Source organism: Hakea prostrata, chromosome 3 (assembly GCF_041222555.1).
Source record: "Hakea prostrata isolate BN-2017 chromosome 3, UWA_Hpros_2, whole genome shotgun sequence".
Classification (NCBI taxonomy): Eukaryota; Viridiplantae; Streptophyta; class Magnoliopsida; order Proteales; family Proteaceae; genus Hakea; species Hakea prostrata.
The window spans coordinates 16581754-16603599 of NC_142602.1; the positions used below are offsets into that span (position 1 = coordinate 16581754).

General features: G+C 35.7%; 2 protein-coding genes across 4 annotated transcripts; both read left to right on the plus strand.

The window, feature by feature from the left end:
• The first annotated feature begins 3758 nt into the window (after positions 1-3758).
• LOC149021220 (auxin response factor 17-like) lies at positions 3759-8485 on the plus strand. Its single transcript, XM_089149483.1, has 3 exons — positions 3759-4950; positions 5985-6720; positions 8077-8485. Exons 1-2 carry the CDS (start codon positions 3886-3888, stop codon positions 6675-6677), a joined length of 1758 nt encoding a protein of 585 aa, XP_089005609.1. The 5' UTR covers positions 3759-3885; the 3' UTR covers positions 6678-6720; positions 8077-8485.
• A 3532-nt stretch (positions 8486-12017) lies between these two features.
• Positions 12018-20167, plus strand: LOC149021221 (uncharacterized). Of its 3 annotated transcripts, none has more exons than XM_089149484.1 (4): positions 12018-12326; positions 16460-16969; positions 18696-18915; positions 19450-20167. In XM_089149484.1, exons 1-3 carry the CDS (start codon positions 12096-12098, stop codon positions 18891-18893), a joined length of 939 nt encoding a protein of 312 aa, XP_089005610.1. In that variant the 5' UTR covers positions 12018-12095; the 3' UTR covers positions 18894-18915; positions 19450-20167. The 3 variants fall into 3 exon arrangements, with proteins under 3 accessions (XP_089005610.1, XP_089005611.1, XP_089005612.1); XM_089149485.1 differs by having other exon boundaries at positions 19496-20167; XM_089149486.1 differs by lacking the exons at positions 16460-16969; positions 18696-18915; positions 19450-20167 and adding an exon at positions 12653-16436.
• The last annotated feature ends 1679 nt before the right edge of the window (positions 20168-21846 follow it).

Consider the following 21846-nt stretch of genomic DNA (forward strand, 5'->3'; position numbering starts at 1 on the left):
GATATAGTCAATATACGCGTGAAGTGACTCGGATGAACGTTAGTTCTTTTAAAAAATCAAAAGACAAACAAAATTAGAATCTTGTTTTTGTGTTTTCGTTTGGGGAATAGGAAATGCAAGAATTACAACAGAGTATACAATTTACTTGATATGGAACTCCATAACTAAAATATTCATGTTCTTTGTTCAATTATACAGAAGATAAGATAATGTACTTATATCTCTAGTCATGAAAACTTTTGTTTTGGAAGTTGTTTGTTAGTTCCTCTCCTAAAAAATCATCGTCTTCAATGTTGAAAAAATCCAGTTCTTTAAGTTTTTTCTTAACAACCAAATGATGGAAAGACAATGATTTTTTTTGCCAATAAAACTGGGAGTAGAGTTCACATAAAACTTCTGTAATATTTTATATATGTTCAAATGAGCCATTTGTTGTAATGTTTTCTTCTCAGAATACAGGTTCAAATAAGCCCTGTAGAAACAATGTTCCCATCTAACACCTCCACATAACCACCAAACAATTATCAAGATGCTTACCTTGAATTAAGTTGTAATTACCAATAATATTTAGGCCACATCATAATTATGAGAATTTAAAATCTTCATTTTATTTATTAAATAAATAAATCTAACAGGATATCAAACCAATTTGTAAAGAAATTGACAGATATTACTTTTTTAAAAATTTATTTAATATTAAACTACAATAGAGTGTACACTTTATTTAATATTAAACTCCATAACCAAACTAGTCATGTTCTTTGTTCATTTATGTGGAAGACAGGATAATGTATTTATCTCTCCAGCCATGGAAACTTGTTTTTTAAAGTCGTTTGCTAGTTCCACACTTCCACTTCGAAATAGTCATCGTCTTCAATATAAAAAAATTAAGTTCTTTCAGTTTGTCCTTAGCAATCGAATGATGGAAAGACAATGAATGGAGATGATCACTTCTACCTTTCTCACCTACCTTGAACTCATCCAAAAGTTTTTGATAGATCCATGCCCTAAACCATTGTGACTAAATTCTTTCTCAATATGGAGGATCATCAATAAAGAACTTGTAGCCTTTGCCCTTCTTGTCACCCCTCCAAGTGAACTCGTGGGATCGACAAGAAAATGACTGAGGGAAACAAAATTGTTGCATGGAGACATGAAAACCCCTCCTACCTACTCTATCAATTCTTCATTTATTGTCAAACTAATTTTGCATAATGAATAAATATATCGAGGAATGCATTCTTACAATTAATTTCTCTATTCATGGTCTCGACAAGTATTGTCTTTCTTTTCAAGGTTTTTTTTCTTTCTAAGTTTAGGTTTTCTCATGATCAAAATCTTAGAGTGTGGATGTACTCGGGTGACTTTTGGTTGGGGTTCGATGAAAAATCGAACCCCTGTTTCGAAGGGTATTTCAGGTCATTTTGACATGAAATTTGATGTGTAGCCTAATTTGAGACCAATAAACACATTGGGAGCATTATTTTTAGCTTGAAGCATCACTTAATCTAAAGTTTTTGATTGGCATATATCTGGCAATATACGGGTAAAACTGAAAGTTTGGAAAATTCATATAAACTAATGTAAACAATGCAAAGAGAACACAATGTGCAACTAGTGAATAGATGTACTAAAGTTTACAATTCATTATACAATTATGTTGAGTATGGTTCATGTTTCACATTTTGTTGTTGACAGACATGGGGTTTTGCTCACTTTGGCAAAAATTGAACAAAAAATCGGTGAAAAACCGAATAAATCTTTATTAAATTTGTGAATTGGGCGATATATTGCCGAAATGTTGACATTATGTCGACTTTTCGGCAATATATCGCCAAAATGTCGACATTTCGGGGATATTTCACCAACTTTTTGCAGAATTCATGTCGCTGGGGGAGTCGTGTCGCCCCCGAGCGACTCGACGATATATCTCTCTGTGTCGGCGATATATCGCCAACACATTGTACCATGCTTTTGGCACAATGACAATAGTAGAGTCAATAAAACCAAGAAGCTTTTAGATTTGAGCTTCCATCTTTTTACACCTTTCCCACCCTTCTTCGTAACCCTAGGTTCATGACTCACATCCATTATGCCTAAGTTGATGATCACACCCAAAAAACATCTTTAAAAACCCTAAAAAAGAAAAGACAAATAACCTAAAACTTGATGTCAGCGCGAAAGATCTTTAATAGAAAAAGTCCAATTTATTTTACGCATACGTGGATTTTGTCCAGATTCTTGTTCTGACTAATTTTTTTTCTTCTCATCTTTTTGTGTTTTCTTTGACGAGAAGTTAGCTCTTCAAGACTTCATCCATGTATCCAAACCATATATGCCTTAAAGTGTGGATGTGTTTCTGGCACAATGACAATAGTAAAGTCAATAAAACCAAGAAGATTTTAGATTTGAGCTTCCATCTTTTTACACCTTTCCCACCCTTCTTCGTAACCCTAGGTTTATGATTCACATCCATTATGACAAAATTGATGATCACACCCAGAAAAAAATCTCTAAAAACCCTAAAAAAGAAAAGTCAAATAACCTAAAATTTGATGTCAGTTCGAAAGATCTTTTATAGAAAAAGTCCAATTTATTTTATGCATACGTGTATTTTGTCTAGATTCTTGGTCTTTGACTATTTTTTTTTCTTCTTTCTCATCTTTTGGTATTTTCTTTTACGAGAAGTTAGCTCTAAAAGACTTCAACCATGTATCCAAAACCATATATGCCTTTTGACACTTTCTTTATCCGAGAAAAAGGCCTATTTATTACTTACTCAAAAACGGGAAATATTTTAGATATTCCCAAGGTTATTTTATGTAATTAGATGTTTATAGTAATCGGGTCAGTGGTCCCTATTGGACCACTAGTAATTAAAACGGGTCTGAACTTTATACTCCGCGGCTGATTGTAATAAATTACCCCGAAGGGGTGTTTCCGGAAACTCACTTTTCAGATGAAAAGGAAAAACACGCTTTTGTCTTTTGGCATGCGACACTTATCTGACGTGTAATTAGTCATGACACGTTGCATAGCAAAAAAAATTGTTGATTTACCGTTAAAACTGATGACGTCACTATGATGTGATGTGACACAGTATGTCACACGAAGATTTAGTTCAAAGATCGAAAGTTACGAAGACCGTTGGATTAGAAAACAATGTGGGCCATAGAACAAATATGTTCGGAACTCCAATGACTTTTTGTGCCGTAAAACATGGATCTATTTCCTTCATAGAAGATGTCTCACGCGGACGTCGAGAAGAATAAGGCGACGGTTTCAGATTATTTTAAAATTTAAAATCAAATTTAAATGACTTTATATAAATTTCTGAAAACGAAAAAAAAAAAAAAAAAGAGGATTTTTTGTCCCCTTTTTTCGAACAAATTATACCCTTTCCCGCATTTTTCTCAGAATTAGGGCAAAACGGCAAACAAACCCTCGCCTCTCATATGTGCATCTTTGTCTCGATGATAGATCGATTCCCATCTGATGGTTGTACTTTGATTTCTTCAAAATCGTACTCTAATATCGAATGGGAGGAAGGGCAGTTTCGTCATTTGAAGACAAAGAAATCTAGTTCCGCGGAAAAGTCTCGTCGTAAACGTGAATGTCGGAGGCTCGGAGCCGTGTACGGGGGCAAAATTGTAATTGAACTAGCCTCTTCTCCGAACTCCGAAGTCCGACCCCAAGACGGCACACTGTCTATTTATTTCTCTCCTCGCCTTGTGTACGTTTCACTTTGTGTCTTCCTCAGCTTCTGGTCTCCTGTGAAATCTAAACAGAGAGGAGAGAAAGAAGCGAGACAAGCCATTACAGATCTGTCTCAATCGCTTCATTCTGTTCTTTTTTTTATTTTTTTAGCTTTTAAGAGAATCAACAATGGCGTTAACGATAGCGAGGCAGCCTCCAAGTGCGAATCCGAACATATGGAAAGCTTGTTCAGGTACCTCCGTTGAAATCCCGGCCGTTAAATCTAGGGTTTACTACTTTCCTCAAGGTCATGCTGAGCAATCCTCCGGTCGTCCAGTTTTCTCTTCTTCTGTATTTGAAGCACCCGTCGTGCATTGCCGAATCCGTTCTGTTCTCCTCTTGGCTAGTCCGGAGACTGACGAGGTTTTTGCTAAGATTTGTCTTCAACCTCAACCTTATGGGTTTTTGAGTCAACTAGGTTCAACGAGTGGTATGAAAAAATGTGAAGATGAAAATTTTCTTGGCCAACGTGAAGATGAAATTAAGTCATTCACTAAGATCCTCACTCCCAGCGATGCGAACAATGGTGGAGGTTTTTCGGTTCCTAGGGACTGTGCTGATACAATCTTCCCTCTTTTGAACTATGCAAAAGAACCACCAGTACAGACACTTGAATTGACTGACATTCATGGAAAAACGTGGGAGTTCCGACATATATTCCGTGGCACTCCCCGAAGGCACTTGTTAACCACTGGATGGAGTAAATTTGTGAATGAAAAGAAGCTTGTAGCAGGTGATTCAGTAGTTTTCATGAAGAAAATTTATGGGAATCTTTTCATTGGAATCAGACGTGGTACCAGGACTAATAGAATGGATTCTGAGCGATTTTACTCTCCAAATAAGCCGAGTAGTTCTGGGGTGCTGACATTGGAAGAGGTGTCGGACAATGGTGACGGGTTTTACAGTTCCTCCGGGGAAAAGGTTTCGGCTGATTCAGTGGTGAAAGCTGCTGAATTAGCAAGGGCAGGTAGCCCTTTTGAAATTGTTTATTATCCGGCAACCAGTTCGGATTTTATAGTGAAAGCAGAGATTGTGGAAGAATCTAGGAATATTATTTGGATGGTTGGAATGCGGGTGAAGATGGCTGTAGAGACAGAACGTCCACCTAAGGTGTCACACTATCAGGGTACTGTTTCATCTGTTACAATTCAAGATCCTCACTTATGGAGGTGGTCTCCATGGCGCATGCTTGAGGTGAATCTTAGTTGTATCTTCTGATTCATAGTGTTGTGTTCTTGTAGGTTTTCTGTGTAGGATTTATGTTTTGTACAGTTTCTTATAAGGAATATTAGTTTTTAATTATATGGTTAGAATTTCCCGGAGGAAATTTTCTTTTTTAGAATCTACTTTATTTGATTGCTAATGATGTTTGGTATTTAGAGTCTTTTTGGTATAAATTTTATTTCTCATGTTTTTGACAATATTTCATTTTTTAATTATATGGTTAGAATTTCCCGGAGGAAATTTTCTTTTTTAGAATCTACTTTATTTGATTGCTAATGATGTTTGGTATTTAGAGTCTTTTTGGTATAAATTTTATTTCTCATGTTTTTGACAATATTTCATTTGCGTGTATGTTTGGTATTTATTGTGAAATCTATTTTTATTTAAATGAATAGAAAAAAAAATCTCATAATCCATAATTGACTTTTGGATCTAGATCCTCTGTGTCCAACTCCATCCGTCTAGCTGTTGGATGGACGACAAAGAGCTAGATCGTCGGATATTTAAAGCATGTTATGGATCCGAAGGTCCAGGCTCTTTGTGCGTCTAGATGTCGGCCATAGATCTGTGTGCCTTTTACTCTCTTAATGGATTTTCGTATAATTTTTTGAGTAGCTTTAATGAACATATGCTCTTATGACTTGAAAGTTCAAAAAACAGGGACATGAATGTTATTTTTTTCTAAGATATTAGAAGAACGTATCCCTCTCCTCCTCCTACAACAACAACAACAATAAGCCTTGTCCCAACTAAATGGGGTCGGCTACATGGATTCTTGCCCTCCAATCAGTTCTGTTCAAGGCCATGCTATATACAAGGCCTAAGCTATACATATCCTTTCTCACCACTTCTCCTAAGGTTATCATTTCTCACCACTTCTCCTAACGTATCCCTCTCCTCCTATTTAGGAAAATACATTATAAAACTATTTATGGCTATTCACTTGCCGAACATATTTTTTATTCCATAAGTTGTTTGTGTCATTCTTACGATTATTTTTTCAGGTTACTTGGGATGAGCCTGAAGTTATGCAAAACCGAAAGAAAGTAAGCCCATGGCAAGTTGAATTAGTTGCACCCACGTCAACAGTTCAGACGCCATTTTCAACAATTCAGACACAATTCTCTCTTGTGGCTGGATTAACTGATTCTGGGATAAGGGACATGAGACAATCATTGTGTAGTTATGACCATCTTACTGTGGGCATGCAGGGAGCCAGGCAAGATTCACATTGTGTATCAGATTTATCAAATTCTTTATGTTATCAACATCAATCTGATCATTTGTATGGGAATGAAGCAACCAAAGCATCTACTAGTTTATATGGGAATGTGGCCACTAAAGCAACTGATGATTTGTATGGGAATGTTACAACCAAGTCCAGTTGTGTATCCACTGATTTGACCCTTGGTAGTACGTCACAATATGATGACTCAACGCCAAACAGTCAAAGTAGTGTGCATTTCTTTGGCAATGAACACAGTGGCAATCATAATTGTAGCCCAGCAGCAAAGTCTAGTAGCACCCCAGCAATATCTAGTGGCAAAACAGAAAAATCTGATGTGCATTCGTTTAAGTTGTTTGGTAAGATAATTCAGACAAACCAGCCGAGAGGTGATATCAGTCACCGACAAGATCCTTCATCTACATGCTCTTCCAAAAACATATCAGATACCCTTGATGTTCCAAATAAATGAGTGACAATGGTTGCTTGCTTTCATGTAGATGAAAGCTGAAAAGGTATGAGTAAAAATTTTGTTTCCTGGTACTTTGTTAAAAAATTGTCAGCTGTTGTTATTATTAGAAAATTGTAAAATTCATCAATATATGCTGAATTACGTGTTAGCTCTAGAGATCTAGTTCCACATTCTTGTTCTAGTACTTTGCAACCTACACTGTGTGGTGTGGCCTTTTTTGGGAGATTTGATATTAATGAGGGCTGAGGCTCTACATCTAATAGTTGTTGGGTCTATATTCCCGTCCATATTTCTTTTAACAATGATATGTTGCATGTTTTTGGATGACTAATTCCGGAGTTTAGTATTGAAATATATATTACTTTCATCACAGCAAATTCTTCTTCTTACTGTGACTCCTACCCTAGTTCAGATGTATTAGTGGTGGTTATTGGAGTTGCATTTTTTGTACTAATGGTGGTTTGTGAGTCTGTATTGTATTCTAAGTTTTGAGGAGTGAGTTTAAATCCAAAATTTTTGTTCTAAACCATCAAATCAGTATTGAAGGTGAAAAATGAGATGAGGATGGTAAGGTTTTGACCTTTCTTTGTCAGCTCGTGATTAAAGATGTTTTGTCTCCTTCACCTTGATAGATGTTCATCTGCTTGAAGTTTTAACACTATAACCAAGACTGAGTAATGACTTTAGAAAAATACAAGTCCCCATGACCTCCTAGAGGGTAATGATATTTTCTTGGTCTGGAATCTATGTGTTTCATTATATGGTTTTCAAGACACGTCATTAAAGTCCATTTGTGGTACTTATCAATGGAATTTTGATGGTTGGAACTTTTTGGGTTTTATGCTTACATCTGATGTGATGTAACCAGTCAATGTAAGCACTATGGATGGTGCTGAATGACAATTGAAACAACAGAACATCATCTTCAAATTTTACTTTTTCATGTTATCAATTTGTTTTTTCAATTTCATATTGTTTGTTTGGCTTGCTTTTAATGATGGATTATTTTGTAGAACACATGTTGAAGGCAGTACTGCCATTGGTGCATGTGTTATGAATCAAGCTTAATAGTTGCAAGATTTTCAGGTGCTAATGCAAATAGACGAGGTTTGTGGTTTATGTAGGCTTGTTTGTAGTTTCAATTATTTTGGGTTGCAACCTTGATAGGGAGGAGAGTGAAGCTCATGTGAGCCTGTAAATTATTTCAATATTTACATTCGTGCATGTAGTCTTGTTCATTGTTTCAGTCATGGAATCTCAGGTAAGCTTGTAACGTATTTCAATGGTTTTTGGTGCATAATCGACATGGAGAATGAAGTTCCATGTTTTTTGAACTTGTAACTGTGTATAGATGCGACTGTTTTCAGTCTCTTTAATATTCATTTTTATACTTTTGTAGGTACCAATTGCAGATAGGGCCGTAAGTTTACCATGCAGCTGATCCTTGGAGGAAATGAATAAGTTCTATTGTTGGAGAACTAGTAATTTTCTTTTGAATAAGTTCTATTGTTGGAGAACTAGTAATTCTCTTTTGATTTCATAAATCATTTGATTGACAGCAAAAGACAATTTGAGAGTATTGGATATTGTAGGTTGTGTGGGAGAAAGTCATCCTAAGTGTTTTGCTTGATGCGTACTCATCTAATTCATGATTTTCCCTCTGTTCTTCATTTTCTTATACCATTTTTACTCTTTTCTTGTCTATAATATTGAACTGGAAGGGGGTTTCCTGATTTAAATTTAAACAATTTGTGTTAGTGTTTTGTATCCATAATATTTGACTTGTATCACAATTTATTTAGATTCAAACAAGTTTTTAAAGAAAAATTATATGATCTGAATGATTTCGGGGAAACTGAATTGTTCAAATAATTTTCAAGGGTTTTGTATCCAACTAATTTTTGTAGTTAATGATTTTGAATAAATCCGAATCATGCAACTAAATCAACTGAGATATGGAATTCGTGAGTCATGTTTCCTGGAGGAAAGTGTCTCCATTCTGTTTGTTTCCATCTCAGATTAATAACTTTAATTTCTCTGTTCATACACTTTGTTGCTGCTGCTGAAAATAGATTTAAGATTTAGATCTCTTTTTAACTTGGTTTTCATTATGGCTTGGTTCTCCTTGTACATGGGTATCTGAGGTATCTGAGAGAACTGGAGAGAATTGGTAGACTGGTAGCATGAAACCTATTTTGAAACACAAAGTCATTTGGCTTAAAATTCCAACCATGATTTATATATTGTATAAAAACGTTTTTAGATGTTTTCTTAGTTTTCTAGAAGAACATGTTTTAGTTGTCAAACTTGTCATTAGAATACGTTATTTCAGATGTTGTGGATCTACTGGTATTGGTGGTTGACATAATATCTTTATATATTTGGAGACTAAATTCATGGTGGGTTAGTAAAGCGGTTAAAGGCCCAATTTCTCACGGGGAGGTCTTGGATTTGCACCCATTCGGTGGCATTAATATCCTCATTTCCATCTTGGTATATACGAAGCTCTTAATCCAAAAAAAAAAAACAAAAAAAAAAACCAAATCCGTGTTCTGACACGGATAATTTAGTAATGACTAATGATCAGATATCTCTCGGTTTAGGCATAAAAACCACACAAGATTGTCAAACCGTGTTGTTCTAATGGAAGCCAAAATGTTAGGTGATCAAGATATCCTGAGGGTTTATGCAATCTTTAAAACCAGATTTCCCAAACTATGCTTCTTTTTTCTTCAGTTCAAAGTTGTATTTTTTGGTTAGATTGTGTATTTCTCCAACAAAAATCATATTATTATTACAAAAGCATAAACTCAAAGGAAATGACTTAATTTCTAATGTCTTAAAAGTCTTTTAATCATTTTATTTGCATAGAATAATAAATAGTACTCAGGACTATAATTTTATTTCAAAATATAATAATAATCAATATTAATTGCAATTCCATGTTGAATCATACATAATTACTTGACAATAATTTTCTTTCTTTTATGTTAATTAAATTTTTGTAATACTTAAATATTTTTTTTAATTTCTTACCATTGTGTGTAGCATAATTAATTAATTATCTTCTTGTACCCAAAAGAAAAATTAGTTACTTTCTCCCCTCCTCTCCTCTCAATTACAAGAGATAAGACAAAGTCACTTACACTACTCTAGAAGAGAAAAAATAAATATCAATTTCAAGGGGTAGCTCAGTTGGCAAAAGACCAACATTTCTAAGAGGTCAAAGTTGAAATCCCCTCGGGATCGGGGGCAAAATCCTGCCTATATATTAATTATATAAAAATTCTCTTGAGGATATAGTCAAGCATAATTGTGAAATTGAATAAAATAGTAATACTTCAAACTTATAATTCATAATGAAAAGAACACGTTAAAACAAATAGTCTAATATTGTTATAAAATAAAAAATAAAAATTTTACCTGAGATTTTCTTTTTATAAGTTAATAGAACTTCAATTACCTCTATTGGGTAATGGTACTTCAATTGCCTCCAGTGTATCAAACTTATTCTTCAAAAAATATAAATTGAAAATCATTGGTGTTAAACTATAGATAAATGCATAGAATAACCATAGACAATAGCTACAAACATTCTAATAACTCATGAAGATTTTGTATGATTATTCATTAACAGCAATCATGCATAATGTATTTCTTAAAAAAAATATCCAGATGCACCTAAAACTATTGGCAAAAACACATCCCAAAGTATGTATCAATTTGGCAAAGATAACCTAAAATGTCTCTTAAATCTTCACAATAGTACATTCTTGTTAGAAAATTTCATCGAGTTATAGTTAGATAATTTTATAATTTCTATATCACCCTTAATCTCTGGTGACTTAAGGGCTTATTTGGTTACATGAATCCAGAGATTTGAAATCTCTGGATTCACAAATGAGAGATTTATACCTGTTTGGTTGTGTGAATCCCTGGATTCACAAATGGGAGATTTCAACTCTACTATGAAAGCATTAAATATTTGAACCATGACTCCATAAATGTTTTTTATGATGAATTTATAGATTTCATCCCAAAGATTCACGCTAACTAAACAGTTAATTTTATGAACTATGATTCCATAAATTTGAAATTTATGCATTTGAAATCTCTAAAATTTTGAAATCTCCAGACTAAAGTAACCAAACAGGCCCTAACATCATCACCCCTAAAAAAAATTGAATCCTATGTTTCATCTTATTGCTTCCTCTATGAAGTCCTTATTCTTCCTTAATTTGCCATTTTATATTATAAGATAAAACATAGAAAAATAAAAAAATTAATTAATTAATTAATGTTTCTAACAAAAAAAATGAGTAATTGCCAATCTGGCATAGTTTTGGAATAAACTTGCTTTTCATCAATTATCATGGGTTGTCGTGAAACTTTTCAAAAAAAAATAATCATGCTAATGTATGAACAAAGTAGTTCTAAATTAACAAGAAAAATAAAAAAAGAAATAAAGTACTCTTCATGCCTCACATGATTTGCATTTTCAATAAGTGTCGTATTTTTAAACATATATATATATAACTTATAATGCACTTTCAATACAACAAACAGGTTTGGGAGACCTCATTTTTTAAAGTAATGATCATCAAGGATTCTAGAAGATCAGTCAAAATGCATTTTCATTTGTGATTTTTGTGCATTTGCAAATGTTTTACGTTTTTATAGTTGAGATGAAATATTTGGATTTCACCTCATACCCATAAATCTACATATTCACGTTTTTAGTGTAGAAAGATGAATCTTTAGATTTCAAGAATTTAGAGATTTTCACAATCAAACGAGTATCAATCTCCCATTCATGAATCCAGATATTTCAAAATTTTGGATTCACGTAACCAAACAGGCCTTAAAGGCATGGAGGAAATAGAAAATCATATCTGTTGTTTGATGTGTTTCATTGTGATTTTTGTGAATACGCAAATGTTTAGCAATTTAATAATAGGGATGAGATCTCTGGATTTCACTCCTATACCCATAAATCTACAGATTCACGTTTTTAGTATAAAAAGATGATCTCTAGATTTCATGAATCTGAGATTTTTAAAACCAAACGAGTAGAAATCTCGCATTCATGAATCCAGAGATTTAAAATCTCTGGATTCATGTAATCAAACAGGCCCTAAAGGCATGGAGGAGAAAATAGAAAAAGATATCTATGAAGTCTTATCCGGCAATGGTTTAGGTTCAATCCACGGTGAGTAACGAAGGCAGTGGAAACTCAAACAACATTAAGGTAGTTTCTTATTTTTTGTTATAATAAGAAAAGAATAAAATTGGTATTAAGGTCAGTGTGGAGGGTAAATTAGGAAAAATGGCTCTGTCTACTAAATCGGCTGTTGCAAACGCTTTTCCGGAGTTCTAGCAGGATCTGGGATTGAAGGTTCACTTTACGTCTTCCCTTCCATGGCTTCTTCTGCTGCATTGTCCAGCCACTCTCTTTTTGTCTCCCCTCGCTTCTCTGCGTTTCAGGGGTCTTCAAAATCCCTGAAATTCAAAAATCCAAATCTTCCGGCTATTCGTTATTCTACTCTTTGTAAATTTACTTCTGATCTAGGGTTTCCTGGCTATGCTTCTTCTACAGTCTCCCAGCGTTCCATCAAGCCATTTCTCAGAGCAGATGATTCTGACTTCAGTGTAAGTTTCTCTTATTAATGTTATACTTTAATCTTGGTTTTATTTATTTTTCTAGTCTGTAGCTTAATTCATAAATGGTCTTAAACCTATCCAAAGTTGTGATTTTTAGTCGTACATGGATATAGATTCTCTAATTAATCGCAACTCCTCATGCGTTTTGCTTATTATTTTCAGTTGAGCGAATTATGTGATAATAGAAGCTTATGTAAAAGTCAGTTTTTTTCAAAATTTGCTCTCAAGGTCCATAGGTATATTAGATGTTTAACAAAATGGGCTTTTGGTAATCCACTGCGCCTCATGTCTACTATCCTCTTCGGCGATTTCAGAGTTTGGATACCGCCGTTTCATGGTTGATGATGGGTTCCCTGATGTCCTCGTTCGTCCTACCTTGTTCGAAGAGTAATCTTCTTATGAAGATTGGAGCACCTGTTATTGGTTTTTCATTCTATTCAAGGCCACTATGCCCTTCTCTTAAATTTCGAACACTTGGACCAAAATCTGGTTTGAATTCCCGGAGCTCAAATAACGAAGAGGACCAAGAGGCATCAGTTCAAGAACTGAGGATTCCGGAAAGTTGGCTTTTCCCCTCCAAGGCCCGCCAGGAATCTGAGTGGCTTAGAGTAACTCTTCACAAGTGGTTGGATGATGAATACTGCCCTGAGGCTACCAACATTGAGATTAGCAAGGTTGCAGCTCGCTCATACTATGAATCTTTGGTGGGAAAACAAGCTGACTTGGGGGAGATACTGTTGAAGATGGCTGGAGACTTGCAATCTATTTCCTACCAAGAAAGCTTCCATGGTGCATTCTCATCAGCAAATGCAGCAGTCCATTTAATTGCCTCACGGATAGAGCAGAAGTAAATGTTTCATTGTCGGAGTGAAATTTTGCTCACCTCTGTCAATTTATCATCAACCCGAAGTTTATCCCTCTTGGTTCTTGTAGTAATTGTCTTTGAGATATATTAGTCACAAAGTTTTAACTGTAAAATTATGGTTGGTAGTCCTCGGAAGAACATTGTGTTATTTGACCTGCATTGTAGCAAAACACAGAGTGCGTTACATAATGAAATACTTGCTCTTAGGAGTCCTGCATAGCTGTAACTTCTAATTATTAGTATGCTTCTCAAGGATAGATTGACTTAATGGAAGATTGACGAAGAAGACTTATCGTTTCATTGTGGACAAAGTCAAGGATAGATAGTCTCAATGGAAGGCTAATTCGCTTTCCTTGGCAGGATGGGTGACTTTGGCTAAGGAAGTTTTAGTGGCCATGGCTTAGTATCATATGCAGATGGTGGCCATCCCTAGAGGCATGGTGCCAGAGGTGGAGAAGGTGGTTTGAGGCTTTATTTGGGGGAGTTCTATTGAAAAGAAAAGAATACATTTAGTCAGATGGGGAAAGTTGTGTCTTCCTAAAGAGATGGGTGGTTTGGGGTTTAGAAATCTCTCTAAATCTAATGAGGCTTATTTAATGAAAGTGGCTTGGGGTTCTTTACATCAAGACAAGTTCTGTCTAGTGTGCTTTTGGCAAAGTATGGGAATGAGAGGAGAAAAGCTAGATTTCTTGTTAGTGCTTTGGATTCGGTCCTTTGGAAAGCTGTATGCAAGCAGCCCCTAAGGTGGTAATGAATGGTATGGTGTTGGTTGGTAGTGAAGATTTCACACATTTCTAGATGGATAGATGGCTATTTTCAGACTGCTCTCTTGAAGACTTAGTTTTGCAGCCTATTCCAACCGAAGTCCTAAGAAGTGTTTCCTCATACACTAGTGTGAATGGCAATTGGTTAATGGAGGATTTGCTTGAGTTTTTATCTATGCAGGGATGGCATCAACTAGAAGAGACGACCACACCCTCCTTCCATGTTGGTAGGGACACCTGAGTTTTGATGAATTCCACCGATGGAATTTTTTCGATTAAAACTGCAAATGAAAGCCGCTGCGTGTATTCGAAGGAGGAGCTGACAGGAGATATGGAAGGCTGTTTGGGGGTGAAGCTACCACCTAGGATCAATTCCTTTTTGTGGTTGGTGGGTTTTATGAGAGAATCCTCACAAATGTGAGAAAGAGGAGGATCCGTCTCTTAGATCATGATCAGTGCGAGATTTGTAGTAGTGGGCAAAAGGATATATTGCATGTAAGCAAGGAGCATCTGGTGTTGCATGGATCACCACGGCTAAGGAATTTATTGCCTTAGTGCTTGAATGGGATTCTATGAGAGCAGTGCATCTTCTAACTACCCCTGATGGGGGAGGAGGTAGGTGCGCCAGGATTATTGAGGTGGTCAAGGTGACAAGGTTTAAAGTATTCGTTATCGAGTATCGTATCGGTCAGGTGATTTTAAGAGACGTATCGTCTTGTATTGTGTATTGTGTCGCTTTGACTAATGTATTTTAGTGTAGTTCAATGGAGAAACGTATTGAGATGTATCGTATCAATTGGGTCAAATATGGATATGTATCGGCTATTATCGTATGGTATCGTGGGATACTTTAAACCTTGCAAGGTGAGGCTGAGATTGATTGATCATGGATGTGTTAACCATATCCATAGGGAAGGGAATAATGTCACTGATAGAATGTCCAGACTACAGATTCCTAGTACGGAGTAGATATTTTCTATCAGGATCCCCCAGATGCCATCATGGAGATCCTTCGGGTGGAGTTGCAGCAAGGCTTAATTCCTCCAGTTTCAGTTAGTTCATTCCTTTGGGCTGTTGGCCCTGTTAATGTACTGGAAAAAAAAATGCTTCTCTTTAATTTTTTTAAAAATAAATAATTTAAAAAAATATGTTTAACGGAAGGGTTTTTTCTTATTGACAGTTTGACCCTGGTATCATTTGAAACTCCCTTCCCTAGCCCCTACTCCCACAGTGTGTTTTCTTCTTTTATGATTTACAGTAGGGAGCCCAACGAAGTTTGATAGACTGATACCAATTCAATTGTTTACCATCTCCCTCACTCTCTTTTATTTTTCCACCACTCAGTAGAGCTGACATTTTGCATGTATCTGTCTCCGGCCAAATGCACCGGTGAGAGTCTGACAGTCTGCGGATTCTATTGTAGTTTCATTTCATTTTAGCCAATGGAAAACTCCTGGTGGAAACCAGATCGGTATAGTTACCCTATTTAGCTGTTCCTTTCCAACACTTTTTACAATATTACCCCAAAAAAAAATTCAGAAAACGTGAGGAAATTTTAATCGAATGTACATTTCAATGTATCCTTCCTATTAGAGCTACAAACTCCAATAGCATGACTGTATCCATCACTTATTTACAGAGGATGCAGTGTATAATCAGTTGGATTAATACTATTACTTTGCTTAAAGCATCAGCCAATTTGGCTGATGATGCCATGAACAACTTCTCCCCTTCCACCACCTACCCCAACTCATGATGTGAGCCCATACTATCCTCCTGGAAACCCTTTTTTATTAATATATGGTTGTTTCACTGGTCATAAGAATTCATTCTCGTCAGTTCCTAGTTGGTCTTTTGGAAATGGAACCATCAGGAAACTTGTCCTGTTTGCTGATCAATTCTAAATTGCAAATCCAGAGCCCGAACTATTACTTAATAAGTGGGTTGGTCACAGACTGGCTCTCAGTTTGACACCCTTAGCCCATCAAACTGAATGCATTTGGCTATAACAAGTTTATATTGAGTGTGTAGATAAGTGTCAGTATATTGATGACATTTAGCATACTTAGCTTGGTTGGTTACTCGAAATGACTTATTCATTTTGTCAAGGCATCAACCTTTTTAAGGTGCAGGGATGCTCTTTTGTGACAATATCAGTGATCTTGATTGATAGTGTTTTCAAAAACCCTGATTTTCCTAGTCCTTACTGTGGTATGAAAAGTTTGGATCTTGTATATATTTAAAAGAATGCTTGTTATTATTGTGTAACTAGTGGTGGAGTTGAGATCCAGATCTAATTCAAATTAGATTACTTCCTGGTCAATGCAATTTAGATACTGGAATTTCTGCCATTTGGCATTTAGTGAATATCATAATTAATGATCAATTGACAGTCTCTTAAATTTGAATTTGTTTTACAGTAAGGAATTTATGTTTTCTTTTCCTCTCCCGGGCTTTTTCTGATTTTTGCTTTCAAATTCTTGATTTCTCAGGTGATTAATGAAAAAGATGATAAAACTACGGAGAAGAAATCTGAAGGTGAAATTGCTTTGAAGAATACATCCAATCTGAAGTCTCTCATTAAAGTTTATAAGGCAGCTATTCTAGATGGGGATGAAAAAGCCATCTCCAAGATAGAGGCACTGGTACCTATCATAGAAAATGAGAAGAATGAGTATGGTCAGAAAGTTGCCACACTGTTGGCTGATATAACTTCTGGGAAAGACAAATACCTTAGATTAAAAGCTGATTTTGAAAATTTTAGAAAACGCGTTGATAAAGAACGCCTTACATTGAAATCTGATGCCCAGGAAGAAGTAATTAGTAGCCTTCTGCAAGTAGTGGATGATTTTGAAAGAGTCAAGCAACAGATAAGTCCACAAACGGAGAAGGAAAAAAAGATTGACACAAGCTATCAGGGTATATACAAGCAATTTGTAGAGATCATGAGAAGCAAGCAAGTGGCTGTTGTGCCAACAGTTGGAAAACCGTTTGATCCTTCAGTAAGTGAGACTTCAATTTGATTTTCCACTATTCTGAGAAACATCTTGTACTTTCTTTGTTCTTTACATGATTGTGATTGATGCCCTAGTTTTTGCTAATTGTTAAGTACATTTTTATCTATTATCTAGATATCTCTTTTTTGTGGTTTCACTGCAGGGAGGATAACTAAGTTGAAAAAAAAAAAAGGAAGAGGAAGAAGAAGTGATTCTTGCAATTTTCTCAAAGTACTTTTTTTTTCCTATGTATTTTCAGTTTTCTTGAGGGACTTTCGTAGGATTATGGTTATCTAGGCCCTATAATGTCTCTGCTGTTAGGTGCTAACTGATGGTCAGTGTGGAACACTTTCTTAACATGGAAAAGGTTTCTGCATTATGCAAAAGATGAAGTCACAGTATGTGCGGTTCTAAACCGCAAAGGTTTTCTCCCATATGAAATATTATTCGTTTAGGATGAAGTGTACAGACGATTTGAGTGGATCAACCAACTGATGTGGGAGCATCTCAAGCCCCAAAGTTTGTTAAGCCGTTGTTTGGGTACATTTTTGTCACTTAACTTGAGGATAGCTTTTGGATGGGGGGGGGGGTGAAAACCTGTCCAACTGATCTGGTTTAAGGCAACATTACTATAGAATCTTATCAGAGTTGTGAGAACAATCATATTTTAAGGAATGTTTCAGCAAGAAGTTCTAGTTTGCTTCCTATTTTCAGTACTCTAGGAACACTACAATGGAGTCGTTAAATTTGTATTTGCAGTATAAATAGCAAATTTATGTCAAGGGTTAGAAAATTAGCATCTTAAAGCTCGGATTTTCTGCAAGTTAGATAGTCTTGAAAGTTTCTAGTTGCCACAGCATTATAATATATATAAAGGGAAGATGATGCAACTTGTGGTTCAATCTCCATGGGCTGACCCAATGGCATGTGAGTTAAATGACAGTATGGGAGCAGTTCAGCAACTTGTACACAAGTAAATGAGTGGCGGGGTCAATAGTAAGTAAAACTTAAGTGCAGTGTTTTCTTGCACTAAAGTCAAGGTGGATATTAATTAGAAATATAAATTTATTTTTCATGGCCTGTCAGTTAATATAACAGGGTAAGGGGTTTAATTGCTAATAGTGAGGAAGATGGCTTCTTCTCTGCAGCTTGACACTACTTGTGAGTTGTGACAGACCAGCAGTTGTAGGGATTAAGATATATTCATGTAGAACCCAAATAAATCTGAATTTCCAGGGTGTGATTCCCAACTCAAAAATACCCCTTGAATGCTTCTAATAGTCTGCCAAAATAACAGGTACGAGAGACCAAATCTGAACTGCTGGCAGGTGCAGGTTTGATTTTCCAATTGGAAGGGATTTCCTTCAGACCAACTGGTCCTGCTGATTATAAGCATGTAGAGCATTAACTGTTAAAGTTCTGTTATACGGTCCTATAAGGAAATGCTTAATCATTTTTTAGGTTATCATTTTATGAGAGAGGAAATTGGTTAATGAATCGAACAACTTCCCTTTGAATTATTGCTTATCCTGCTTATCTCTGTATGATATTTTACATTTCTGAGCGATGATCTTCCACTTGGATTATTGCATATGTTGCTTATTTCTGAAAGATATATGTCTTCAAATTTGGTATAGACTTTGTTATGAATTATTTCTTAGGCTGTTGTTTCTCATGTATCATCTCTAAGTTATACCATCCTAAGTTTTGTTTCATTCTTTTCTTCCTATAGCTTCATGAGGCCATTGCTCGTGAAGAGTCACAAGAGTTCAAAGAAGGCATTATAACGCAAGAAGTTCGTCGAGGCTTTCTGATTAGTGGTAAACTTCTCAGACCAGCGAAAGTTAAAGTCTCTGCAGGCCGGGGTCATAAGAAAACATCCACCACAGCAGAGAGGTCCACAGAGCAACCCACAACAGCAGTTGATTAGTTGATTTTTCTATGTTCATCTGGTAAACTTCAATTTAAACTCTCATCTTGCTGTGCAGTTTACTAGATATGGCCCTCCATTTAGATAATTTGCAATTTAAAATATGTGAATCTATAGATGAATTGAGTCTTGGGGGAGCCAAGTCAAAACCTTACAACCCTGAAAGTTAATCATGGGCATCAGAGTCCTGAAAATATAATTCTTCATGTGAGTCAAGTCAAAAAAGTTAGCAGTGTTGATGCAATGCATTGGGAGATATTCAGAGCCATACAGCCCAAAAACACCCATTTTGCCAAATCCCATTCCACCTCACCCTATCTTCCTGTTCAATATTCTTGGACAAGATAACATTTATCCAATTTAAGAACTGCAGGTGCATACTGGTATATAGTTTTACCTACTGTATGCAATATGTTTCTTGATATGAACCTTCATCTATGTGAATATTTTCTGCTATAAACTGAAACACGTTAAGATGGGATTTGTTACCAAACTAAAGTTTCACTATGCTCTCCTTGGTATATGCGTTTCCTGAACTTTTTGTTCCTCGCTTCAGATGACATTTGTGCTGATGCTGCTGCTGCTGCGACTGCATGAACCAGGTACCTCCTTTCTTGTCGACACATTGTCCAGAAGGATTTGAATTGGTCACAGTTCCAGTGAAGTTAAGACCCATGTGTAGTAGGCATCACACCTCGTTTGTCCCAAGAGCTCTTATCTTTACTGCTCAGGTTTTCAGTGCATGTGGTTGGTGGTAGATGCAAGTGATGGAGTAAAAGCTATCACCCGGCTCTATGTAGACTAGGAGGAAGGGGGCCAACCCAATCGTTCACTTAGCCAGATATTTTGAGCTTCAGTCTTTTCTCCTAATTTAATGAGAGCCCTGTTAACCAGCCAGAATTTGTTTGGTTTCTCAGGGATCTGTGTATGCCTAAATATACGATGACTTACAGTTAGGATTGGACAAAAGAAAGCAGTACTGTAACTTTTATCTTTCATTATTAATGCAAGAGATTCTTGTGTTTAGGCCACTCATTCAACTAGTGTTTAACAGGAGGATACATGGTTTCTGACACTAAAAAGGGTATATAACCTGTGTATGAGGCTCCCACCATTTGGTGTTCTGGGGAGGGTCTTAACATATGAAGCTTGCCCTGCTTCTAGAGAATACCCCATTGCTCTCATTGGTTCTAGCATGAATCAATGTGTTTCTCTTCCTTAGTGGTTCATTACTACAGATCTAGCAACTAAGTGCCTCCAAAAGGTCTTTGGAATTGTGTTGGGCCTCTAAATCTAAATTGAAGACTTGGAGAAACAAAGCATTGGAAATGGTTTGGATTGTTAAATTGAAATCAAAGTTGAGTTAAATATTTAAAATGATTGTGGACAATTTGACAGTTGCTATTCAATATGAATTTAAAGAGCTCTATTTAATGGATAGAAATGAGCACTGTTTAATGAATAGAAAAATTGCACCATCTAATGATGGCCAGTGTATGACAATTGACACTTGAGGTCATGAGAAAAATGGGGAGTTCTCAGATCACTTTCTTATGATTAATGAATTATAAAGACACTATTAAAATGATGCATACACGTCAGTATTTAAATTTAATGATAACAGTTGGCTATTTAAAACACTTTAAGGTCTATAAATAATGCATATAAATAAGCAAATTAAATTTGTATATAGTTAGATAAATAATAGATCATAAAGAAAAATATGACAAAATTAAAGAAATGAAGTGAAACACAGAGGATCTACCTTCTGTATGAAAGGTTTTATTCCTAATTAGTTTTTATTATTATGTTACATTGTACCACTAGTAACCCTACTAAAACTTCTTTTCTCTGGTTTTCTTAATACTAAACAAAAAACAAACTTCTAGTGGAAGATCTAAAGCTCTCTGATTTCTGTTAAATTCATAATCAACAGCCACCACCATCATCATCATCATCATATCTTTCTTCTTCTTCCTTCAGTGCTAAACCTGAATCTTCCCTATCATAAGCTTGAGTAAATGGTCAGCCCTCTTTTGCCAGCATACTGTTCTAGTTGGTGATCTTGTGTGTTCTACTAAGCTCATGGACCTTCTTCTGGCCTTGTTGAAGCAGTATGTTGAAGTAGGGTTACAGATCTCCAGGCGACGCCTTGAACTTGAACCCTTGTCCCATAATCTATTACCATCATCTCCAAACTTGACTGGAATAAACACTTCTGCATGCAAAAACAAGAACTTCTTTATAACATCAGAAAATAATTCAAGGAATTAATCACTTCCCATAAACTTTAGTATCATATAGCTAACTATTCACACACTTAAAAGAAAAAAAATAAAAATAAAATTCTTATATAAAATAAATATTAAAAAAAAAAAAGAGAATTCTTTTTGGAAAGAGTTCTTTATATCTCCTCTCCTCTTGAGATATACACACTGTTGATGAAGCTCAATATAACCACACCTTTGATTTCTCAATCAATCTTCTTACACCAAGAACCTCTCTAGTTAGAGGTGAAGATAAATGCCTTGCCCAGAAAAGAAAACAGAGCAAGAATATGGATTTTGCATTTCTGGAAAATGACATTCTAAACTTCCAATCAAACAAAAGCCCAGTTATAAATTTTTATTAATCTTTCTGGGACTCACTTGAAGATCAAGACTTCTGTTCATGGAACGAAAAATAGATGAAAGAGAAGACTGACAAGAGAACAACTATCTACCTTTTATTGCACTTCAATTCTAGGCAAATGCAGCATAAAAAAAAAGGACTTTCAAAGTAAAGTTTATACTACCTTCAGTTCTGGAAAAAGCATTTCTCTGAGCACCAGCCGAGCTTTCGGTGATCAGCTTGATGTGGTTTTGAGGAAAGGAACTAAAGTTGAAACCTTCAGGCATACCTTTGTGAGCTCTCTGAATCCTCTTTATTAGGTTATGATGGGCTTGCTCTGATG

Coding starts and splice junctions, on each gene's coding strand:
- LOC149021220 (XM_089149483.1), top strand. CDS start 3,886: ATGGCGTTAACGATAGCGAGGCAGCCTCCAAGTGCGAATCCGAACATA. Junction 4,951..5,984: donor CTCCATGGCGCATGCTTGAG/GTGAATCTTAGT, acceptor TTATTTTTTCAG/GTTACTTGGGATGAGCCTGA.
- LOC149021221 (XM_089149484.1), top strand. CDS start 12,096: ATGGCTTCTTCTGCTGCATTGTCCAGCCACTCTCTTTTTGTCTCCCCT. Junction 12,327..16,459: donor CAGATGATTCTGACTTCAGT/GTAAGTTTCTCT, acceptor TTGATTTCTCAG/GTGATTAATGAAAAAGATGA. Junction 16,970..18,695: donor GAAAACCGTTTGATCCTTCA/GTAAGTGAGACT, acceptor TTCTTCCTATAG/CTTCATGAGGCCATTGCTCG.